Below are 22145 nucleotides of genomic sequence, written 5' to 3' on the forward strand. Positions count from 1 at the left end.
TTTAACGAATAAAATGTATTTAAATTTACGCAAAATAAAGTCAATTTACTTATATGTTCCCAGTTTTTACGACGATGTTTATACGTATTTGTTTTTCTTTCTGTGTTACACTATAGATATAGACCACGGTCATTGTGCACATTCAACCACAGACACGCGCAACAAAGAGCTTATCAGATGGATCTCAGGTCAAGATACATCTCGGGATCTTTTTTGTAGACGGAAGATATCCCAGGTAAGCACCCTTTCGGTTTGAAACGTCTAAATCAAAACAAAACCATCACAATGAGTTTTGTTTGGTACAAATTTAAATAATGGTGCACACGCCGCATGGTACAATACGAAAATACGTGGCATACCCTCATCTCGGTCCAGATAAAACTATTAAAAAAGATCTATATTTAAATTGATGTATATGGGATACATAAGGGCTTCGAACTGTCAAAGACCTTTAATTGTTATTAATGCGTTTATTTTGGTTGGCGTTTATGTTAATTTTTTTGGTTTGGGTAGGGGTCACGTATTAAGATGCGTCTACGGTTATTAAACAATTTAACCCATTACCTCCAGTTGTACTCATTTTGGCGCATTCCTTCTATTTAATATAGAATTAAAATCCCATTTCCTTGCTCTTCACAGAGCTACATTATAAAAACATTATGTTTTTCTCAATTTATATTTGCTATTTTGTTTGTTTTTTAGGATTAAAGATGCGGAAGAACACTTGGCTTGAATTTGAAATATGTTTGGTGATCAACCCCCAGGTTCCAGGCAGACTTCATCTTAATTTAGAACTGATGTTAGGGTCCTATTATGTTCCTGAATTATATCCGACATATTGGGATTTAAAAAAACCTTCCCCAGCAACACTAGGTTGGCACTATCACCAAACTGCATTCGCTTTCCAATCGAAAAGGAAACCATTAATGTTTCTGTTACAAAAATTTACCTTCAAACCACTGACTTCATTGGTATGACAACATGAGATGTTTTTTTTTGTAATAATATTTACATGTGGCTTTTGAATTTTTTGCAAATCTCTTCCAAACATTTCCACTCGTAATCGTTACAAATTAGGTAGCTTGGGACAAGTCATAGATAGACAAACAGATGAAGAAGATTTCATACATATAGACAGGATGAAAATTTCGAAATTGTTTTGAATCATTTCAAATCTGTGAGTACGAATGATGTTTTTGTTAACATTAAAAAATCAAAAACTGAAGTAATCAGAACGAAGACGAAAATGTCGTGGGAAGGAAAGGAGGAGGGGCAATGGGTAATTGCGGCAACATGGTCGATAGATTTCTTTTTTGTCCACAAAAATAGGGTTTTAAACGTTTCATTCGAACGTTAATATCCGCGGTATTGTGCGGTCCTCTCGCAATTAGTAAATACACCGGGTTTAAAAAGGGGGGTAAATTACTTACTTAGGATCTGATATTCCGAGACAAAAGTGCACGAATACAACAAAAGCCAGAAAACGAATGCAGACAAAAAACAACTAGGGTTATAATAAAAGATTTTCCAAGTAAGAGGACATAAAAAGATGATGTCGAAAACATTTTTCGTCGTCCTCGGTTTAAACAATGCCCACTGCGCACCCAGCGGCGTCGTAGATCTGTTTGTATTTTTTTTGTTCCGCGAATTTTCGTATCGGTCACGGGTGGGGAGATGAATATATTTTTCAAAATTCCGTATTAAGTTAATATCTTACGATTATATGGGGCGGATTCGTTTTTTAGTCGAATAGTTAAGTACGAGTCTCGCGCGTGTGTGTATGTGTATGGGTAGAAGCGGCGAAAAAAATTCGCGCGCCACTGCCGGTTAAAAGATGAAACAATGACGATACAGTCACGCTACGAAGAAATTCGAAGAAAAATGGGAATTGTAATAGAAGTGTAGCCCGGACTATGGTCAAACCGTTGTGTATGTGCCACACTCATTTAATTATGTTTAGTTATCATTCTCGGAATGTGGCGCAGGTTTGGTCAGTCCCAAAACGTCTCCTTGGACCTAATGTACACTAAACAGGGCATCATCCTTGGTTTTAAGAAAAAAATGGATATCAATATAGGTCGTAACCCTTTTCTTTAGGGTGAAAAAAATGACATAAAACCGATTTTTCCAAAAATAAATTCATTTCTTAATAAAAACGATCTCTTGATTTTTGGTCGCCGGACAAAGTGTTACCAGAGAAAAAATTCAAAAGCAATACAAATCCTGTTTAATTACTAGAAATAAAATTAAAAGTGAAATAATCGTAATTAAATAATAAAAATATATCATGAAAAAGCGTGAATGTTGTTTCTATGAATTGCGAACCATCAACAAAATATCTAAAGCATGTTCAATGCAAATTCGATTGATTGATATAACCTTCTAAACTTTTTCCTAAAATCATCACCCCCTTAAAAAATAAGCATCTTTAAAAATGTTTGGTTTTGTGGTAAGGCTTCTGGAAATTTTATATAATATATATAAATAATCCAAATTATAACGCTTTTTCATAAATAAGATACTAAGATCCGACGATCCACAACATGTTAGAGAAAACAGCATTTTAAAATTTAAACACGAATTATATTTTATTTCATTTTTTTTAATGATGACACTAAATCATTTAGGCTATTTTTTAATTGATTTTTTTCTCCACGGCATAGCTATGTTAATATTTGAACTGATTCCCAAATCAAATCGAAATTGCCAAATTTATGCTGGTACTCTAATTAATTTAACATAATAATTCATGATAATTAAAGGTCCATATGATTTATATGATTAGGTTAAGAGAAATCATTTTGCAGAAACCCTGCATTTAAACACTTAAAATACAAATGTTTTTTTTTATTTCAGTGTGCAAATCTAGGTGCCAATAATAATAATAATAATAATATATAAACAAAAATAATGAAACTGGGGAAGAAATGAGCCGATTTTGAATAAAAAATCTTCTCCACGTCACACTTTTCTTTAAAAAAACGTCAGTTAAAATTTTATATATATATATATATATATATATATATATATATATATATATATATATATATATATATATATAGATATATCATAAAATTTTTAATCATTAGCGTATTGCTAATGACGCGTTATTATCTTCAATGAATGTTTAGCAATAATAAGATTGTTAAAGGCAGATAAAATATCAAAACCGTTCCAACACGAAGAGCCGGGGAATTTTCGATTGACACGAATATATTAGCATAGCAAGAAGAAAGTGAAGATAAATGTCTGTCCTGGTTGTAACCTCCGCATTGCACGCTAATGTGGCTATTGTGTCAAAACCTACCGGGGGAAATTTGATCATCCACCGTTAGTTTTTATTAGTAAATACGTGAAATTTACATTTTATATTATTAATAACCGTATGTATTCCGTTTTGCCTCGAATTTGGGTTGTTTAACTAACGCGAGTTAAGAAATGATTTATCGCTGACTTGTTTATTGCTTCTCGAAGGTGGGCTTTACAGAGTGTTTCGATTAAACACCCTACAGACTCCCACTAAAACGCAGATACTAAGCATCAAATAGTTGGCATTAAATTTCTTCTTTTTGCAACTATTATTATGGCAATCACTTGTTGTATCAGAATTTATTATAATAAAACTCCGTTAATTGTTTTTGAACTTTCAATTTTCATATCTGCTTCCTAAGAATCGTCATCAACATTCATTCAGTGATCATAACTTAATTCATAGTACCATCGGTTAACGTTTGTCCCAAGGTTGTCCTATACACCCTGTATATAGGTGATTAATTGATTTATAAAATATTAGGTTTACGTTTATAACCTATACCGCAACCGGTTTTAGATCTTTAAAATATTGTGGATTCGCGTATATATGTATAGAGGGTTTATCGCGGATACGTGTATTGTATAAATAAGATATTCAAATCGAGCGAGTGGCCACTTAAAATTTGAATAGGGTACGATCATCGTTCTACCTTTCGGTGCCATAACCGCCGGTTTTAACTGAATTAACCTCAAAATGGCAAAACAACCTCGAGGGTGAATATACTTAATAAATTTAAAAGGACCGGAACTTTCCTTTTACCTTAAAATCTGTCAATTTTCGTGCACGTTTTATGTGGCGATATATGTATATAGGGAAGAATACAATTCCCGATGCAAATTTTGTTTATGTCATCATAAATCGGTGTTCCCGACCATCGCATATACGGTCCCAAAGACCGGCTAATCCCAGTCCGGTTCCCACGAAAAAAGGAACTAGATTTGAATAAGAACCCCTTAAACTTAACTCCCCTGAACACTGATTTACATATATTTTTCTGGACACTGGTCATCCGAATCGTCGGACCCCTATACCGGGCGAAACGTATCGCTATTTCGGTCATGGTCAGGTGTCTCACCCTGAGCGTACGTGAAACCCAGGTAGAACAACGGATTAAAGCGGACTTGCCCACCGATAGACAAATCGTCTTTTATTATTGTAAGCCAGATTTTTTTTTAAATAAATCTTTGACTTATAAACCTGCAAAATATTTACTAAACATGGGACAACCCTAAAGGTTATTTATTACTGATAAAATTTTTGAAATTCGGGTGATATGTGAAAAAACTATATTTCCATTGAAAATGTTAAATGAGAATAGTGATGTAAAATAATTTGTCACGCTTGGTTTTGATCTTTTTTCATTAATGAAAACGTATTATATATTGCAGGATTCTTGTATATCTTCGTATTAGTTGATGCGTGCGATGGAAATTGCACAGCACCTAGCTTCCCGGCATAGTCTTTCATTTTTGAATTTCTGAGGTAAACTGTGTTCATAGGTATAAGAAAGTGACTAACTGATACGAATTAAGGAAAGACCCGGGCAAGCTGTAAGAATGAAATATGGCCGAACAGGTCCGTACTTTGCTTAGAATTTCATTATTTGGGATTTTGTTAGGAGAGGTACTAAACAATATTTATTTATTTATGTATGTATTTATGTTTAAATCTAAAATAAAATTACAAATTATTTTTATTATCTACTTAAATTACTTAAAATTATTCACATAATATATCAGTGTCACTATCGCTATCATCGCCTGTTCTAATTATTATTTGTTCTATATTATTTGCAATATGGATAAACGATTGTTCTGCTTTTTCTATATGTTTAACAGAATTTGCCCAACTTTGTGGAAGGATGTTAAAAACTTCGGTTTCTATAAGTGTGAGGACTATGGAGTTAACACGGGGAAAAACAATGGCAGATTTCAGTGGGTGCCAAACATGTTGAATGGTATTAAATATACAGTAAAACTGTATGCCCTATATTTTTTGCATAATTATCACAGACATATTTCTTTTGTAGGTCTAAGCTTTGTAGAACATCAATTAATTGCTATTTGGTATAATCTTCGTGAAAATAAATGTCGTTATTATTACATGTAGGTTTGGATTGTTGCTTTTGTGTCACATGAGGAAGAGGTTTTAGTCAACTGTCTACTGTGACAACTTGCATTGTCCATTACAATTACGCTAATAGGAGGAATGTTTGGAATTAGTTTGTTGTTAAACCAACTTTCAAATAAATCAGCGGTGGTGTCTTCGTGGTAATCCAGAGAAGAATCTTTAATATTTTGCGCAGACTGAGAAAGTCCATTTGGAATCCAACCATCTTTAGAGAAAGCATGCAAAATAGTTATTCTTTTACCTCTTTTTGATGGCGCCTTTGTTTTACACTTTTCAGTTGAGTTAACCCAACCCTTTTCCGGGGTATCATAAGTGTCGAACCAGGTTTCATCCAAGTAGATAATTGGCCTTTGTTGTTCTCTGTAAATCCTATTTTTTTCTATGTATTCCAGTCACGATTTCCGAATTCTAAAAGACTCCATTAAAACTTGCCTTTTGCCAATTTTTTAAAATCTAAAACCCATATGTTGTATACACTTCCATAAGGTACCTAGTTCTGCCACATTTAACACCGGTTTCATCTTTTTCAAGCATTCTAATTAAGATATCTAATGTATGCAAGCTTTGTTCCTCGAATAACTGGTAAATTTTACGCCGTATTATATCTTGATCACTTTCATCTACACTCGAGAAAATGTCAGCATTGCTTCTTTTTTTCCTCGCTGAAATGGGATTATTCACAATTTTCCATACAGTTGATTTTGGAATTTTCGTCGATATGGCCGTTTCTTCTAAAGGTGCTTGCTTGCTGGCACCACGTTCAATGAGAGTCAAATAAACATTGTTTATAACTCCCTTAGTCTCAATAGAATAGTGTTTTCTACATTTGGGCGGGAGCATGTCCTGAAATACACTAGACTCGCACATATTTTGCATAATTCGCACACGATTCAACACACGAAATAAGAATGATTACTAATAAACTCAAACTAAGTAGTATACTAAACCAAAGAGTATTAAGCACAGATAGGTATAAAATTATTTTCTATTACGGACCACAATTTTACCTGAATTTAAATTCCGAAACTTTAGGTAATAATCTTGTTGCATTGTATGTTAATGACCACCCTTGGATAATCCCAATCAAAGCAATTGGTCACTTTCTTATATCAATAGTTTGTTAGACATCCTGGTAAATATAAAAATTTTGAGAGACCTAACATCATTTTGAACAATGCACGTTTTAACTATTTTTGACTCGTGTATAGTAAACGTAAACCAAAAATCGGTCTTTTGAAACTGAATTGAGAATTGATTTTTCGCTTATAGTGTGTCCAAAATACATTATTTTGGCAGAGCAAAACATAACTGTCTCAAATACGACACTCTATTATTGCATGGTAACAATTAATTTTACATCCATTCCCTTACCCTATACGTATTTTCAAGGATTATCTTGTTATTTCGTATTTACTATGAGAAGTCAAGCAAAATCAAAGGTTTTGACATATTTTTTTAGGCCACATGAGTCAGGATGGTTTAGAACTAACCATTTAGATCAACTGATTTTTGGTCTCTGGACATTCACCACTATTCTGAATGACGTAACGTTATTTCCCACACAGCATTTTTAACTACTAAGAAACGCTTATGTCATAAGAATTTGGCAATTGATCAATCCCAAACAAAATGTCCAAAATTTGATGAAGAAGTTACGTTAATTTTGAAAGTTATATTTTTTTCCTTTTTTAAATAAAATAACCTGTATATTATTTGAACATAATGCAGAATAATACTGCGTTCTTCATGTATGTTCAACGGTTTTCTTTTTATTCTATATTTTCAATTTTAAATAACAATAAGAAAAATAACAAAATTAAAGAAAAATTATACGACTAAATAATTATCAAAATTCACGACGACCTAAAAAAATTGATACCTCCTCCTCTGTGTACCAAGTGTACTCAATAGGGAAAGTGAGAATTTTTAAGCGAGTAAAAATTCGTCTACGTCTTGAAGAAACGGAAATTTCCAAAGATAATCGAAATTGTATTTTGTCTAACGTCGCTTAAAATTTCCGTGGATAAAATAAATAAATACAGCGGCGGGTGCGGGTACTCACGGCCAATAAAAACAATAACACATTTTTGGGATAATTTTACGAGGAACGCTTGTTTGTTAAAAAATTTGCTAATTTGCTAATAGAATTCCCCCACCCCCCTCTAAAAACGTTTTTATCAATAAATTAACAATGGACGGTCGAAAATCAGGTTTGAAGTTTTCTTTATGGTAACGGGGTATTAATCTTCAAATTGCAGCTACAGTACAACTCTTATCAGTAATTCAAATAATATTGTATTATTCGAATTCATATTTTTGAACGTTGCCTATTTTATAACTACGCCGTCTTGTGCAATTGCAATATGATTTTGTTGTTAGTGTTAGGATAAAAGAGATAATAATTTTGTCGTCACATTTCTATGGTGATAAAAAGGGCGGGTTTATACAATATTTTAACGGGTCCCGAATAACGAGGTAATCGCATTAAATCACTTTTGTAACCAAATTTTCCGAAAGAGATATCAGTTAAACCCTCGGAAAACCCCCCGGATCACATTTAAGTAAAAAAGGAATTTATTACTGTTTACATAAGGAAAGGGACAGTGGATTGGGGCCATCATTTTTTATTATACCACGGCGTTCGGTTAGAAAAATATATATATGCGTATATGTTAAAAGACGGAACGGGTAAAGGAGGGGGGCGGAAGGGGGGACTGGGGGGGAGAGTGTTATCCTTGATGTGTATAGTATACGAAAATATTCGGGGTTTATGTATGTATAAGCGATGGTAGAATACCAAAGCAGTCCAAGGCAAGGCCAGCAAAGGGCCCTATTCTCTTGCTTATGATTGATCGGTCTAATATACAAATAGTTGACCGTAAGGTCCAACAAAAGGGGCCCTCAGTTCTCCGGGCTAGCGGCAGCAAACGGCCCTGTCGTATACCTAAAAGATCGTTTACCACTTGCATATATTAACGAGTCCGCCAAAGATTAATGGTTATGTACCACGTATATCCCCAGATTTTGCGTATACGTCTACCGTTTGTTTTTTTTATATCATATTTTTAAAAAATTAATCGCGATTATCAATATTCGCGATAATTGTTGTATTTCAACAATCATTTTCGACATGGCGGCAGTAACGTTTCACACACAGTTGAAAGATTTAACTCCGTAAACAGTTAAAATATTCAACCGTCAATTCGAAATAAACGGGATAACCTTTTAACCTTTTTTCCGTTCTATCGACGGTCGTAATATGCATACGTTATAAAATCGCCGTTTATCGTCAATAGAGACATAAATCTTTCGCTTATTATTGTGAAAGTGAACAATCTCGGGCGATTTGTTGTGTGTTTAACTTTAAACGTCGAAGGGTATACCTATGGGCCATTTTAAGTTTCCAAAGGTATATCCGCCGTCTAAAATCACTCAGGGTATTCTAGCAACGAAAATTTTTCAATTAACTGATAGGAAAATTGACTCGGTAATAATTTTATTTCTACATATTTTCAACGAGCATAAATAGAAACAGAGGCCGAGAAGGTCCATTGAAATTTTCAAATATATGCAAAAGTTGTAAGTAAAAAATTAACATTGTGTACCACTGAATACATTTTTTATTTAATCATTTTACGATAAAAAAGATATACATGAATTTAAAATTGTTCATATAAACGCAGGTTAGGTTCTGGTCAATTAAAATCAGTATTAGAAACAGACAGCCAACTACGACTTAAGATCTGTTGCTGAAAAAACTCTTAAAATGTTTGTTTTTAATAACAAAAAAGTCATATACATGGTTTAAATACTAGAAGTAGTAACCTATATACAAATATTTGCAAATCTAAATTGGCTTTTCGTTCTTCTCGAAATATCCTTAGTTTTTAATAGCTTGCCAACAACAAAAAGACGTTGTATGTATTGTAGCGGAAATGCTTAGTTCCAGTCAAAAAGATGTACGTCACTGCATTTTTTTCAATTTTTATTACTAATTTTCAATAAGCTAATAAAAGAACAATTTTTTGAAATAATAAATATTGACGATAGGAACATTTTTATTTTGGACCCTTTGATAGACAATAAACTTAATTATGAAACATTAACGCTTAAGAAATGATCAAAGTGACCGTTCTAAAAAATATATTTAACATTCCTTATATTGGAACCTAAGCATTCCCATACTTTTATATGAACTTTTTTATTTTCTGGGATGACGAATTTACAGCAAAGCGCATGTTTTTTGAATCCCCCTTTATGACAGTGTTATACAATCTGGACAAAATAAGCTTTGAATCATCACAGGAGGAAGGTTTAAATTTGTCAAGGAACGGGACTTACAGAATCCTCAAAATTTGCAGTATTTTAATATTTTTGGCATTTAACACCGTGCCATCCACACATAAATATTAAAAATTATTCGAAAAAAGACAAAAAGTAAAATCGATCGGATCTGTACGCCGAGGTAAAGATATATGCAAATTTAACACACGAAACATCTAAATGTTTACTTGGTCCAAACCATATAAAATGTGCAAGGTGATCATATACTAGAAGAGCATGAAAATAATTCACTATTTAACACTTTACAAAAAGGATATATGTATAAAACAAGTGAATTTACAAAGGAGCAGAACTTTGGTCTTCAAATAATCACCAAGCACGTACTTCTTTTTTTTTCATTTTTGAACATTGGCGTCATAATGGTTACGATAAATTTTTGGTAAAGTTAGAGGATTTTGAAAACGGCTTGCAGAAAGTTTACCACCTTTTTCTAAATATGAAGTAATCATTAATAGCGAATTTTATGAAAAATTTTCGTTTCATTATCGTTAAAAGGGGGGTTTGGAAGTGGTTAGGTTAAATATTAGGACTCCCTCTGCCGTTTCATGATAATTACCTTCTCTCCTCATTCCCATCTTAATACATTTCCTTAATCGACAATATTGGCACTGATTCCTATGGTGTTGATCAATCGGGCAATTCCGACTACCACGGCACGAATACGTTAAGTTCCTGCGCACGCTACGTTTGAAAAACGATTTGCAACCTGAAACAGAAAGAAAAAAATGACAAATATCACCACCGTTCGATGTTCGTAAGACGGAACGTAGTTGCTACCCAACCTTGACTAATTCACGTAGCCCTTAGGAAATTGAAAATACTCAACGCTATCGCTGCTTACCCCCGCGGAACGATTTAATAATAATAATAATAAAAGCACCCCGTTTTATTAAAAAAAATCGTTACCCGCGTCACACTTATCTGTCAATGGGCGGTGATTTATTTGATTGCTCTCGCGGTGGCATAGTTTTATAATTTGAGAAGGAAAAAAAATCCCTCCATATAAGGCAAGATAACGGTCGCCGGGGCAAACGCGCGCGCGGGTCCCGCCCCCCATCGGAGATGAGCGTTTGACAACACCCTTGGGCATATAAAAGAAAAATGAACCTTTATAAAAACATTTTGGCAATAAAACTATAAAAATGAGACACGTATGATGGGCGGGAAGATTAATATTGCCCGAGTCGCGTATTTCTCGCCAAATCTTTTTACGACCCGGTTTTCGCGCGGGTCGCGTTTTTTTATATATACGAAAGTGCGTAAAAACGAACCAAATTGCGCGTATACGCGTCAATTAGCTAGATCAGCGCGTGTCAGTACGTCCATTTTATTATTTTTTAATCACCGCAGACGAACAGTAAATATTTTTGTTATTGGTTAATCCTCGATTGACGTACCCACTGAGTAAATAGTTGGAAATTTTCATTTTAAACTTATCTATCTATTAGAAAGTGTGCTTCAAGTGAAATTTTGCGAATTTGTTCCTTTAATTCAATTACTCGGGGTGTTTCAAAAACCAATTATTTTTAATTTTGTTGAAAATACATAAATAAATAATTATTTTTTCAAAATTTTACTTATATGACATTAAAATGGCTCATAAGAAAACCATAAAATTTTTCATTTCTTAACAAGTTTGACGCTACATAAAGATTGTTGCATTCTTTTTATTTTATTTAATCGTATGATGAGAGCCATAGTGCGTCACCTAGCCTTTCTGACAAAAGGAGGGAGTTTTGCAAATACTGGGTGTTGAAAAAGTAAAATTTGATGCGTTTTTTTATTATTAATTAATAGCAAACGATATTCCAGTGATTTTTGGTACACATAATAAGGGGTTTTTGGTACTTTATTTTATTTACTTAATTACTTAAATAATTACTTAAATAAACAATATTAAATAAACTTGAGCCTGTTCAGCAGTGAATATTTTCATGTACATGTTCTGTTGGCAATGGCTCCAAACGATAGGTGCACAATACGTTAACTCTTAGACAAAAATGTGGAATATTAAAGTCTAGATAAATCCGAAGGTCAAACGACAGCAAATTTTGCTAAACAAAAATAAGAACGGAATAGAAAACTTTGTGTCAAAAATTATATTGAGGGTATTTGCTCATTGTCATAAACATGCATAGTTGATCTACATTTTAAGGCAAAAGGCAAACGATCAGAACGGCCTATACTAATAAGCAATTTCACCATTTTTTAATCAAGAAATTAATGGTTCCAATCATACTGACACCTTGATAATTAGACACTTTCCGGGTTACCGAGGTTATACTGTATTCAGAATTTTAATTTGTCAGCAGAAACTTTTGTGACCTAACCAGTTGCAATGTTAATTGTGAAGGGATTTTATTAGAATTCTGGACAACAGAAAAATAAATTTTTTGTTTATTATTTATTTATATTGTAAAATAGGCCCCCAACCCACGTTTTCCGTGATAGAAGCCGCACCAGCATCACATTTACATTTGACTTAAATTTTTTCTATACAGCTGTCACTGTCTTCTAATCCCGAAGGAAAGGTTTCTTACTATTGTACGATTTCTTCGGGTATAATATTACTCTTGTTACTTTGCCATATCAAAAATGGAGGGCGAGTATATAGAAGCGAAATTTCGTCTTGTGAAAGTTGCGCTCGCTTAGTTTTAAATTCGTAATCGAACGTTCGTTTGCATTCGGCCCATTCACATGGTCGGGACGACATAACCTGGAAAAATAGAATTATGCAAATTTAATCCGCTCATTGGAAACTTTTTTTCCCGCTTGGTGTCAGCGGAATGTAAATAATATCCGAACCACGGGCGCGCTCATTCGTATAAATTCTAATATTTAAGATATACAGGGTTGTTCATAATTTACTTGTGTATTTTGAGAGTCGAGGGCCATCTTTAATGAATCACTCTGTACACACACCGATACGTGCCACGTTGAAACTCCAATTTTAAGGTCATCTAAGGTTCAGTCGTTTTACAGTAATTTGTTATCGCCCGGAGCGTTTTTTTACGGTGAAATGTCGCCTAAATGATGACTTTCCCGTTTTATTGCTATAATTAAGAAATATCGACACGTGGATTAACAAAGAAGGCACACGTGAAACATTTAAGGTAAATTATTATTATTAAAATATATCATTTATATACTTAACAATGTTTTGTTTATTGTCTATTAAATTAAGACACTGTGACATGTAGTAATGGTCTTTTTTAACTTTTAATTAATGTACAATATCTGAAAAACTACAATTGTCATAAAAATTACAGAGATAAAAAATTATGCAAAAAACGAGACCACGTGCGTACATCGAGAAAATACTACACCCATTTTTTCTGCTAGTATGGGGTTTTTATTGCCAAAATTTACATTACAGCATGCTATTTATAAATAAAAAGGTCATTTAATAAATGAAGTTTAACGGTCGTATTTAGAAACCAGGAAAGAGCATAATGAACCTCCCAATATGTTTGCACAAAGAATCTGCCGATTGACCCTTCTTTTCGACTCACTCTGTATAGTCTGTATATACTACGTAATAGTATCTCGCCTTGATTGGTAAAAGTGTAGGCTCGGATCGCACTTAGTAGTACTTATATGAGTAAACGCGTGCTTAAAATAAGCGGCGAAAGTGAAGGTCGTATTTACGTGCTTCAAAAAAAGATTCTCTGCTTGTCGTGTTTTTTCTTTTAAATTTTCAAAATGAATAAGGATGAGAGTTACCTTCTAAATTAGCTCAAAATTTGTTTTTTTCGTCATATTTGTGCAGTATAGAGAAGAAAAAAAATTTTTGACATAATTTAATTTTGATTTTTAAGTTATTTTTTCCCGTCCATTAAAGCAAAAATGTGTTGTGCAATCCTCCTCCAAATTTGACCAGGCCACGCAGCTATATTGAATATAAATTTGGAAAAAAAAATTGAAAAATATCTAAAATACCAACTTAGTACAGTAAAAAATATAATTACAGTGAATGAGATGTCAGTAAGATATTTTTGCGAGAATATTTTTAAAAAACTTTTTTTAAAATACTAAAATAAAATGCGTTTTGGGTTGTTAATTTATAAGCTTGATTTTAATTAAACAAAAAACTTTTGCGTGAGTTTGTTGTGTGTGTGTTGGCGATCATAAAAATTCCTCAAGCGCGATATGCGCCTCCCGAAGAATATAGAGGTCAGCTGCATAAAGTGCATGTGCAGATAGCAAAAAGAGACCGCAACTGCATGCTAAGGTGCATTGCTTATATACCGTGACATCACCCGATCGTTATCCCCCCGCGATATATATTTTTTGACTTTACGGTCGGACAATTCCCAGACAATTATATAAATCTGAAAACAATTCATATATTGTCAATACGTCCGGTGTTATTGTTTAGTTTAATTCTTTTTTTCGGTCAAAACTAAAATGTGACATTTAAGGCCCGGACAGCCGCGTTCGGATTTATTGTTCAATATTAACGGAAAGAAAATGAAGGCAGGTGTTCCGCCGTGAATTATTAAACGAAGCGAGAGCCCCAACGCCCAATCATACATCGACATGCTATATCTACCATAATAACCCCGTAATCACACATACCCCGTTAGTTTTCGACGTGATTTTTTTTCCCAAAAATGAATTTCGTACACCGCTACAGTACGATCCCGAATAATGACACTAACGCGTTCAAAGTCCACTATTTTAGAAGAACAGCTCCAGAAACATGTTTTTAATTTTTTAATTAACATAATTTTAACCAACTCTTTCATTTTATCACATCACATTATTGACACAGAAATATTCTTTCTTCTCTTATTTTTATAGTTTTGAAACAATTAAAATATAAAAAGGTATCCTGGAAAATGAGGAAAATCTTCAAATATAAAGAAAAAAACATTGCAGTTGCAAGAGAGGCCTACCCCTAAGGCACGCCGCTGGACACTAGGTTTTTCTTCACGAAGAAATAAAGTGTTTAAAGAATAATGTAATTGTAAGTAACCCTTAAAATAGTAGCCTCGAAACATTTTTAGTGTTTTTAGGTAACCAGGGGTGGACTAAGTTTTACACCTGAACTGATAATTTTCCACATCCCGTATAAAGAAGACAACAAAAATTTGGATTGCTTGAGCACATAATTGAAAAACGTATGCTTGTTTAATATCGACAAAATCATAAAATTTTTGAGAAAAAAATAATACACGAATTAATGTATCATTTTTAATAAATTATTTGAAAGGAAATAAAGCATTTTTTGGAATTTGTATAAAAAAATTACTGTTTTAATAACACATAAACTATTTAATTCTTGCGAGATTAAGTATGCAGGTAGATAAGTATACAAATATACTAACCAAAACCATGTTGTTTTTTCGTGTTCTGTATAGATCCCAGAGACCCCCCACATTTTTCCGGATTTTTATCTGTTTTGGTTGCAATGAATGCCAATCAAGGGCCCTTCTAGGACTTCATTTACGTGTTTTAATTAAAATTAAAACCACGTTGTCAAATGAACAACTATATAAGTAATGTCTGCACAGAAAAACAAGGTTATAGCAAATTACAAGTTTGATTTTCAAATCGCAGATGTCGCAGGAAGGCGAAACAGTAAATTCTTCTCTCAGCAGTATTAGTTAGGAGCCTAATTTTCGTGTTTTTTAAAGTACAATTAAATTAACGCACCCGCAGCTATAAACAAGAATTACTATTTACCGGAACAGTTAACCACGCTTTTGAAATACCAAGAGTACGATACATTTTTATATGCACTACAGCGCAAATATTTTTGGGTTTTGTTGAGAATTTGTTGCTTAAATGAAAAAAAAAATTGATAGAGCGACACAAACAAAACGTTCCGTGTTTGGTTCTTGCGGGATCGTTATTGTTATCTCTTTAACACGTATAGCTTACGATGCTGCAAAAGGTCATTGTGTAAAGGAAGTGTGCCATTGGGAAATAGATAAATCGCGCCAAACCACATGGCGGAAAAGGTTAAAACGGTTCAATATATAACAGCGTTTAAATTAATAAAAGGGTCAAGAAGTCCCCGGGGGTCAAAAAGATGTGTGTGTGTACTTTATATATACATGAAACGGCAGCAGTCGTGCTGATGACTTTTCGTTATCTTCTGAATGAAAGCGTTATAGTCGCGAAATAAGAATCGCGGATTCGGCAGTGCGAACTGCGACAAAGCCCATCCCCCGCATGCCCCGTTGAACCAATATTTATAGGTGGTTCTATGCTCGTGGTGGATGAATTTTTTACGACATGGGTCGTTGTTTATCGCACCCTGATAGGTTAAAACCTCAAGTGTGATCAAGTTGTTTGGAGATTTCAAAGGGAGAAATCCGTAATTATTACATCGCCAGGACGATAGTGTATCACTTCACGTCTTTCTTTTTGGTTAATTTGCATGAGACCGGAAAACGTCAGACACTATATCTAAAAATATGTTTATTTAATATTGTACTACAAAGACTTGTAGGACATCTTTTAATAATAGATACGGCCGAACCACCCCATAGTAGAACTAGTCTGCAGTTTAAATTTGAAAACTTTTTTTTTATTTCTACTAAGATATACGTTCTACATAGTGCATAAAATGCAACACTTTTTTATAATATGTATGTCTAAGTTAGTTTTTCCCAGCCCCGAAAAATTGCTATTAGATCCGGGCCTCCTAATAAAGAATAATAATGATTTAACAGACTCTGTTTAGTTAATTTAATAAGGAAAGTTATAAGGTTGAAGTCATCAATTTCTCCGTCTGCTAATATAACGTATAATTATAGTTATCTGGATTTTTAGCTTTTGCCGATCTCTTTTAAATCCTTTAGTTAATCATTTTACTATTATTAATACATAGTTACTGACTACGATATTTACAACAAAAATACTTTTTTCTCATTTATTTTTTTATTATTTCCACATTTGCTTTTTAATTAATTCTTGTAAAAAAATCTTGGTTATTTATAAGAAGTATTACGCTAATAATAATAATAATATTTATGTTTTTGACGTTTACTTTTTCATAATCTTTCAGTTAGCTTGGATGTAAAATTCTAATATCTATTGGTTAGATTCAGTTTTTTTAATAAGTAAAAATGAGATGGAAAATAATTGGATATAAATATTAATAAAAAATATTTCATTAATAAAATTTCGGGAAAAAATGTTTCGCCATCGAAACGAAAACTGAATGAAAAAGAGAAGGATCAGTTTTTTGATATATTACTTTTCTGGTTTTAATCAGTTTTTAATATTTTTGAACAATTTTGTTGCAGATATGATTAGTTTTCGTATGAAAAAAATGTTTAGGGAAGTTTTGCGATATTAAATTTAGGGTAGAGACCTAAAAACAGACTGGTCCGTTTTTATTTTTTTTGTTTCAATTGGTGAATATTCTCGACTCTTCTTAAAGTTTTGGTTAGTTTCAATTTTACATATAATAATTACATATCAACGATATTAATAAAATTTCGGAAAAATCCATAATTCGCTATCGAAAATTAAATGACATCCATATATTTTTTCTTTTATATTTCTATTTTCTGATTTTCGTTTAATGAATGTTCTTGCAAGCTTTGAAAAATTTTGTGACGTCGTTGAAATTTTTTTGTTATCAGGCGATTTTGTAAAAAAACGCATTTTTAGGTAAGTAAAAATGTAGTTTCTTATTGGAAATATAATTAGACATAAATATTAGTAAATAATATTTCATTAATAAAATTTCGGAAAAAAAAATGTTTCGTCATCGAAACAAAAAGTGAATGAAAAAGAGAAGGATCAGTTTGATTTTTTTTATATATGTTTATTTTCTGGTTTTTAATCAGTGAATGTTCTTGAACAATTTTAATACAGTTAGGTTCGTTTTTTTTTGTTTTATATGTCCATTGGCTAATTTTCAATTGGTAAACATTCTCGACTGTTCTCGCGGTTTTGGTTAGTTTCAATATTACATATAATAATTACACATAAACGATATTAATAAAATTTCGGAAAAATCCAGAAATCGCTGTCGAAAATTAAATGACATCTATATATATTTTTTCTCTTGTATTTCATTTTTCTGATTTTCGTTTAATGAACGTTCTTGCGAGCTTTGAAACTTTTATTTATTTTTTAAATATCAAAATACAAACTTAATTGTAAAAAAGTAAAAATTTAGTTTCTTATTGTAAAAATTATCGGATATAAATAATAATAAATAATATTTCATTGGTAAAATTTCTGAAAAAAAAAGTTTCTCCATCAAAACGAAAACTGAATGAAAAAGAGACGGATTAGTTTTAATTTTTTTTTATGTTCACTTTTTGGTTTTTAGTCAGTGATCAGCTTTGATGCGGATATGGCAAGTTTTACTATATAATCATTTATTAGCAATACTCATAAATTTTCGCTTAATGAACGTTCTTGGGAGCTTTGAAAAAAATTTTTTGACTTGAACTTCGAAATGTTATTATTTTTTTATTTTAAATATCAAAATGCAATTAGCTAATAGGATAATAAAAGGATAATTTTAGCAAGTTCGGGTGGAAAGTGATTCGCGAAACAATTATTATCAGGCGATATTTGAAAAAATACGTTATGTTTGTACGTACCTTCGCAAGTGAATTGACCGTAGTGTTTTCCCGAGCTCTTATCTCCGCACACCACGCACTCAATGTTCTGGTTCTTGTCGGCACTATTAGCACTATTCTGCGAATTCTGCGAGGGCGTCTGACGATTGATGAGCGCCAAATCGCCCCCGGACGCCTCTTGCAGCGTAGTAATGGGGTTGATGCTGCCCGGTAACGGGTTCAGGTTCGTCGAGGCCGTAGGTGGTACGGGCGGTAGGGGGTTAAGTCCACCGTTGGCCAGCGAATTAAGACTAGTCGGTATGGGGTTGACCAGAGTGGTCTCGCGCCACGAACTGGCCACCAAAGCCATAATACCCGCGACGATGATGACGATGACACCCGGGGCACTAGATCATATCACCGTGACCGTCAGATGCCTGCACCACCCGTTAAAAACGTCACGAAGACGGATCCGACATCAGTCCGTATATGCACTATGAACCTGTTCACTTGTTCTTGGCGAATTCGGTCGGATCTTCTGCGTCGGAGGTGATAGGTCGACCCCGCGACACTCTCTAGCCTCTACTAGTGACCTTTCGGCTCGGGCCCGACACCGACTTGGCCTGGGCGGTTCGGGGAGGTCCTTAGTTCGCAGCCGGGTCACGATAGGCCACGGGGCGTTCCCGGGGTCCGGGTGGTGGGGGAGGGGGGCGCTCTTTCGAACGCGTCCGACTTGAAAACTTGGCGACGAGCAACCGGCAGCACCGTATCAGGCCGTGCGTCCGTCGCACGTTGAAATCGTTTTGACGTTTGCCTCGCGTTCGTTTCCATACCCACACAGACACATACACAAAAGCACTCTTATCTGCCCCGCAACCTTATCATCAAACGACGCGACCAGATAAAAACCGAAAAACTTATCGTCGTGCGAGTTATTGACGACGTGGTGGATGCGCGGACGATAGCAACATTTCGTCTGGTTTTCTTTTTCTCTGTATCGACACCAAGTGCCGCGGAATCGGAGGGAAGAAAACAAAAATTAGTCCCCCCTCCCCTTGCTGAGCGTTCCGGTCCTGTTTGTCGGCCGGACGGACTCCCCCCACCACCCTATGGAACGGACAAATTGAGTGTGAAGAAATTGTAACCGGGGCCCGTTGTACGGCGCACGTGGCTTGGACCGCGTTTCCGCGAATACGTCGTAACGTCACGTTCAGTAGTCGCCTTTTTTCGATTGAACGTCGAAAGTTGACGGTGCGTTTTTTAACCCGTAGCCGCCGAGGTGGCGAATTATTTGCCCCCTCGACCGCGGCGCCCCAGTCAAGGCAAAACATTTTGGGGAAGTAAATTTTGTCGAAAATAAAGATTCCGTCATTTAATGACGAAAATGAAACGATAATTGATAAAAACTATGCAAAATTAGGGAACAATTACAAAAACTTGTGGCCCGTACACATTAAAAGATCCAGTTTACCATATCAATTATTCATAATAGTGAAATTAAATTATTTAGGGGACGTTTAGATAGTACAACAAGATTTCCCCCGAAACTAATAAAACTAAATACATATTTTCCTCTACGACGTACTTTCTGTCATTTTAAACTTTGCGGTGTAAATATAAAATACCAGACCTGCGCAATAGAGTCTCTAGACTTTTTTGTCGTTACCCGGAAGTTGGAGAAGCCTTTTTACAAGTTACTAACGATGCTTTTGTTATTCTTAAAAATACTAACATGAAAAGTGGACAGTTAATTTACAATGCGGATTCATTACAAGCAGGTAAGTTAATACAATTGTCATTTTCTAAAAGAAATATAGTTTTTATAGGAATTTAATATTTAACGCCGAGACCAAATAAATATTGCCTTTAAGTGACGTCGTGTTTTACTATTTCAGGTGTAGAAATTTATTTTAAAAATCATTTTTTTTTATCTTCTTCAGCTCCTCCTTCGATGCCGTCTTTATCTGGGCAAGAGAAGCGTAACGTCGTCCTTTCATGGGCCTCTTCAGTTTAGGGAACAAGAAAAAGTCACAGAGGGCCAGATCTGGGGAATACGGTGGCTGCGGCATCATTAGTGTGTTGTTTTTGGCCAAAAAGTCGCGCACAAGCAACGATGTGTGAGCAGGGGCGTTATCGTGGTGCAAAAGCCAATTTTTGTTCTTCCACAATTCCGGGCGTTTCTGGCGGATTGCTTCGCGCAAATTGCGCATAACTTGCAGGTAATATTCCTTATTGACCGTTCTTCCCTGTGGCAAGAACTCATGATGCACCACGCCCCTGTAATCGAAGAAAACTGTCAGCAAAACTTTCACATTCGACCGAACTTGACGCGCTTTTTTCGGTCTTGGTTCGTGCGGCAGCTTCCATTGAGATGATTGAGCTTTGGTTTCCACGTCATAACCATAAACCCACGATTCGTCACCAGTTATGACCCTCTGGAGCAAATTTGGGTCGTCGCGTTCATGCGATGTTGTTTTTGGTCACAATTGAGCAATTTTGGTACGAATTTCGCGGCGATCCGTCTCATGCCCAAATCATTGATAAAAATCGAATGGCACGAGCCAATCGATATGTTTAGGTCCTCAGCAACTTCTCTAACGGTGATTCGACGATTGGCCAATACCATTTTCTCCACTTCATTAATTTTTTCGTCTGTTGTTGAAGTGCTCGGGCGTCCGGCACGCTCTTTGTCGTTCACATCTTCTCGGCCTTCTGAGAACATTTTGTACCACCGATAAACGTTGCTTCGGTCCAAGGTAGCTTCTCCGTATGCCACAGTCAACATTCGGAATGCATCCGCGCACTTAATTTCGTTTTTCACACAAAATTTGATACAGGTTCTTTGATCCATTTTTTTGAATAGGTAAAAATCGAAGACGATCCAAAACACGTGCAAGCAAAGCAGCTGTCAACAATTAAATGAACATTCAAAATGGCCGAGCTTGTCGGCATAAATGAGAGACATGAGTACCAACATAACGCCACAAAAAATTCGAAATTCGAATATACGTAACCCGCGAAAATTCAAAATTCTCGATACTTTTTGAACAGACCTCGTACATCACCCAAGGGCATAGAAGAGGAATTCAATAATTACTTTAGTAGTGTGGGGGAAACACTTGCGGGGAAGATCAAAAGGCCAAAAAATGTAAGTTCTAAACAGGAAAAAAGTAATTTGAGTATATTTTTGTCGCCAATACTAGAAAAAGAATTAATACAAATAAAATGTTGGGGATGATATAGCTAACGTCCTTATTAGAAAAACATTGGTATTCTCCAAGGGAGTCTTCCCGTACATTTTTAAGGAATCCGTTATTATTGCAATTGCACTAGTGCATAGTGTGGGTAAAGTCCTTGAAAAGTGTATGGAAATTAGATTAAAACATATTTTAGAAAAAAAATGCCTTATTCAACACTAATCAATTTCCTCTTCCGGTAGGGTATAGTGTGCCGCAGGGCACGGTTCTGGGGCCAATCGTATTTACAGTATATATGAATGGAATATTTTCTATTTTATCGAAAGAAGGTATTGTCTGCTATACGGATGACATTGATTATTGTGGAAAATACTTGGAAAGAAACTGTCACAAAGACTGAAAAATTAATAACTCTGGTAAAAAAGTGGATAGATTGCCTGCTGTCACTTAATTTAGAGAAAACCCAATTAATTAGTTATTCCATGACGAAAGCTGGTGTTCCAGACTTGCAAAAGATAAACATTCTTGAAAAAGTTCAAATATTTAGGGGTAGCTTTTGATCAGAACCTTAAATGGGTCGACCACGTCAATTAATCCCTGTGAAAATTCGAAAGTTATTCTATTTTT

At 34.5% G+C, this 22145-nt stretch overlaps 1 protein-coding gene across 1 annotated transcript in view; it reads right to left on the minus strand.

Annotated features, from left to right (window-relative positions):
• The window catches only part of LOC132695736 (steroid receptor seven-up, isoforms B/C), a 46188-nt gene extending 26888 nt beyond the window's left edge, over window positions 1-19300 (minus strand). Inside the window, exons 1-2 of the mRNA XM_060660188.1 lie at window positions 18364-19300; window positions 10344-10493 (exon numbers count right to left, since the gene is read on the minus strand). Coding sequence (XP_060516171.1) covers window positions 10344-10493; window positions 18364-18691 — 478 coding nt within the window. The 5' untranslated portion in view covers window positions 18692-19300. The remainder of the gene's footprint in view (window positions 1-10343; window positions 10494-18363) is intronic.
• Window positions 19301-22145: the final 2845 nt, after the last annotated feature.

This window comes from Cylas formicarius, unplaced genomic scaffold (genome assembly GCF_029955315.1).
Source record: "Cylas formicarius isolate icCylForm1 unplaced genomic scaffold, icCylForm1.1 PGA_scaffold_12__32_contigs__length_19106922, whole genome shotgun sequence".
Lineage (NCBI taxonomy): Eukaryota > Metazoa > Arthropoda > Insecta > Coleoptera > Brentidae > Cylas > Cylas formicarius.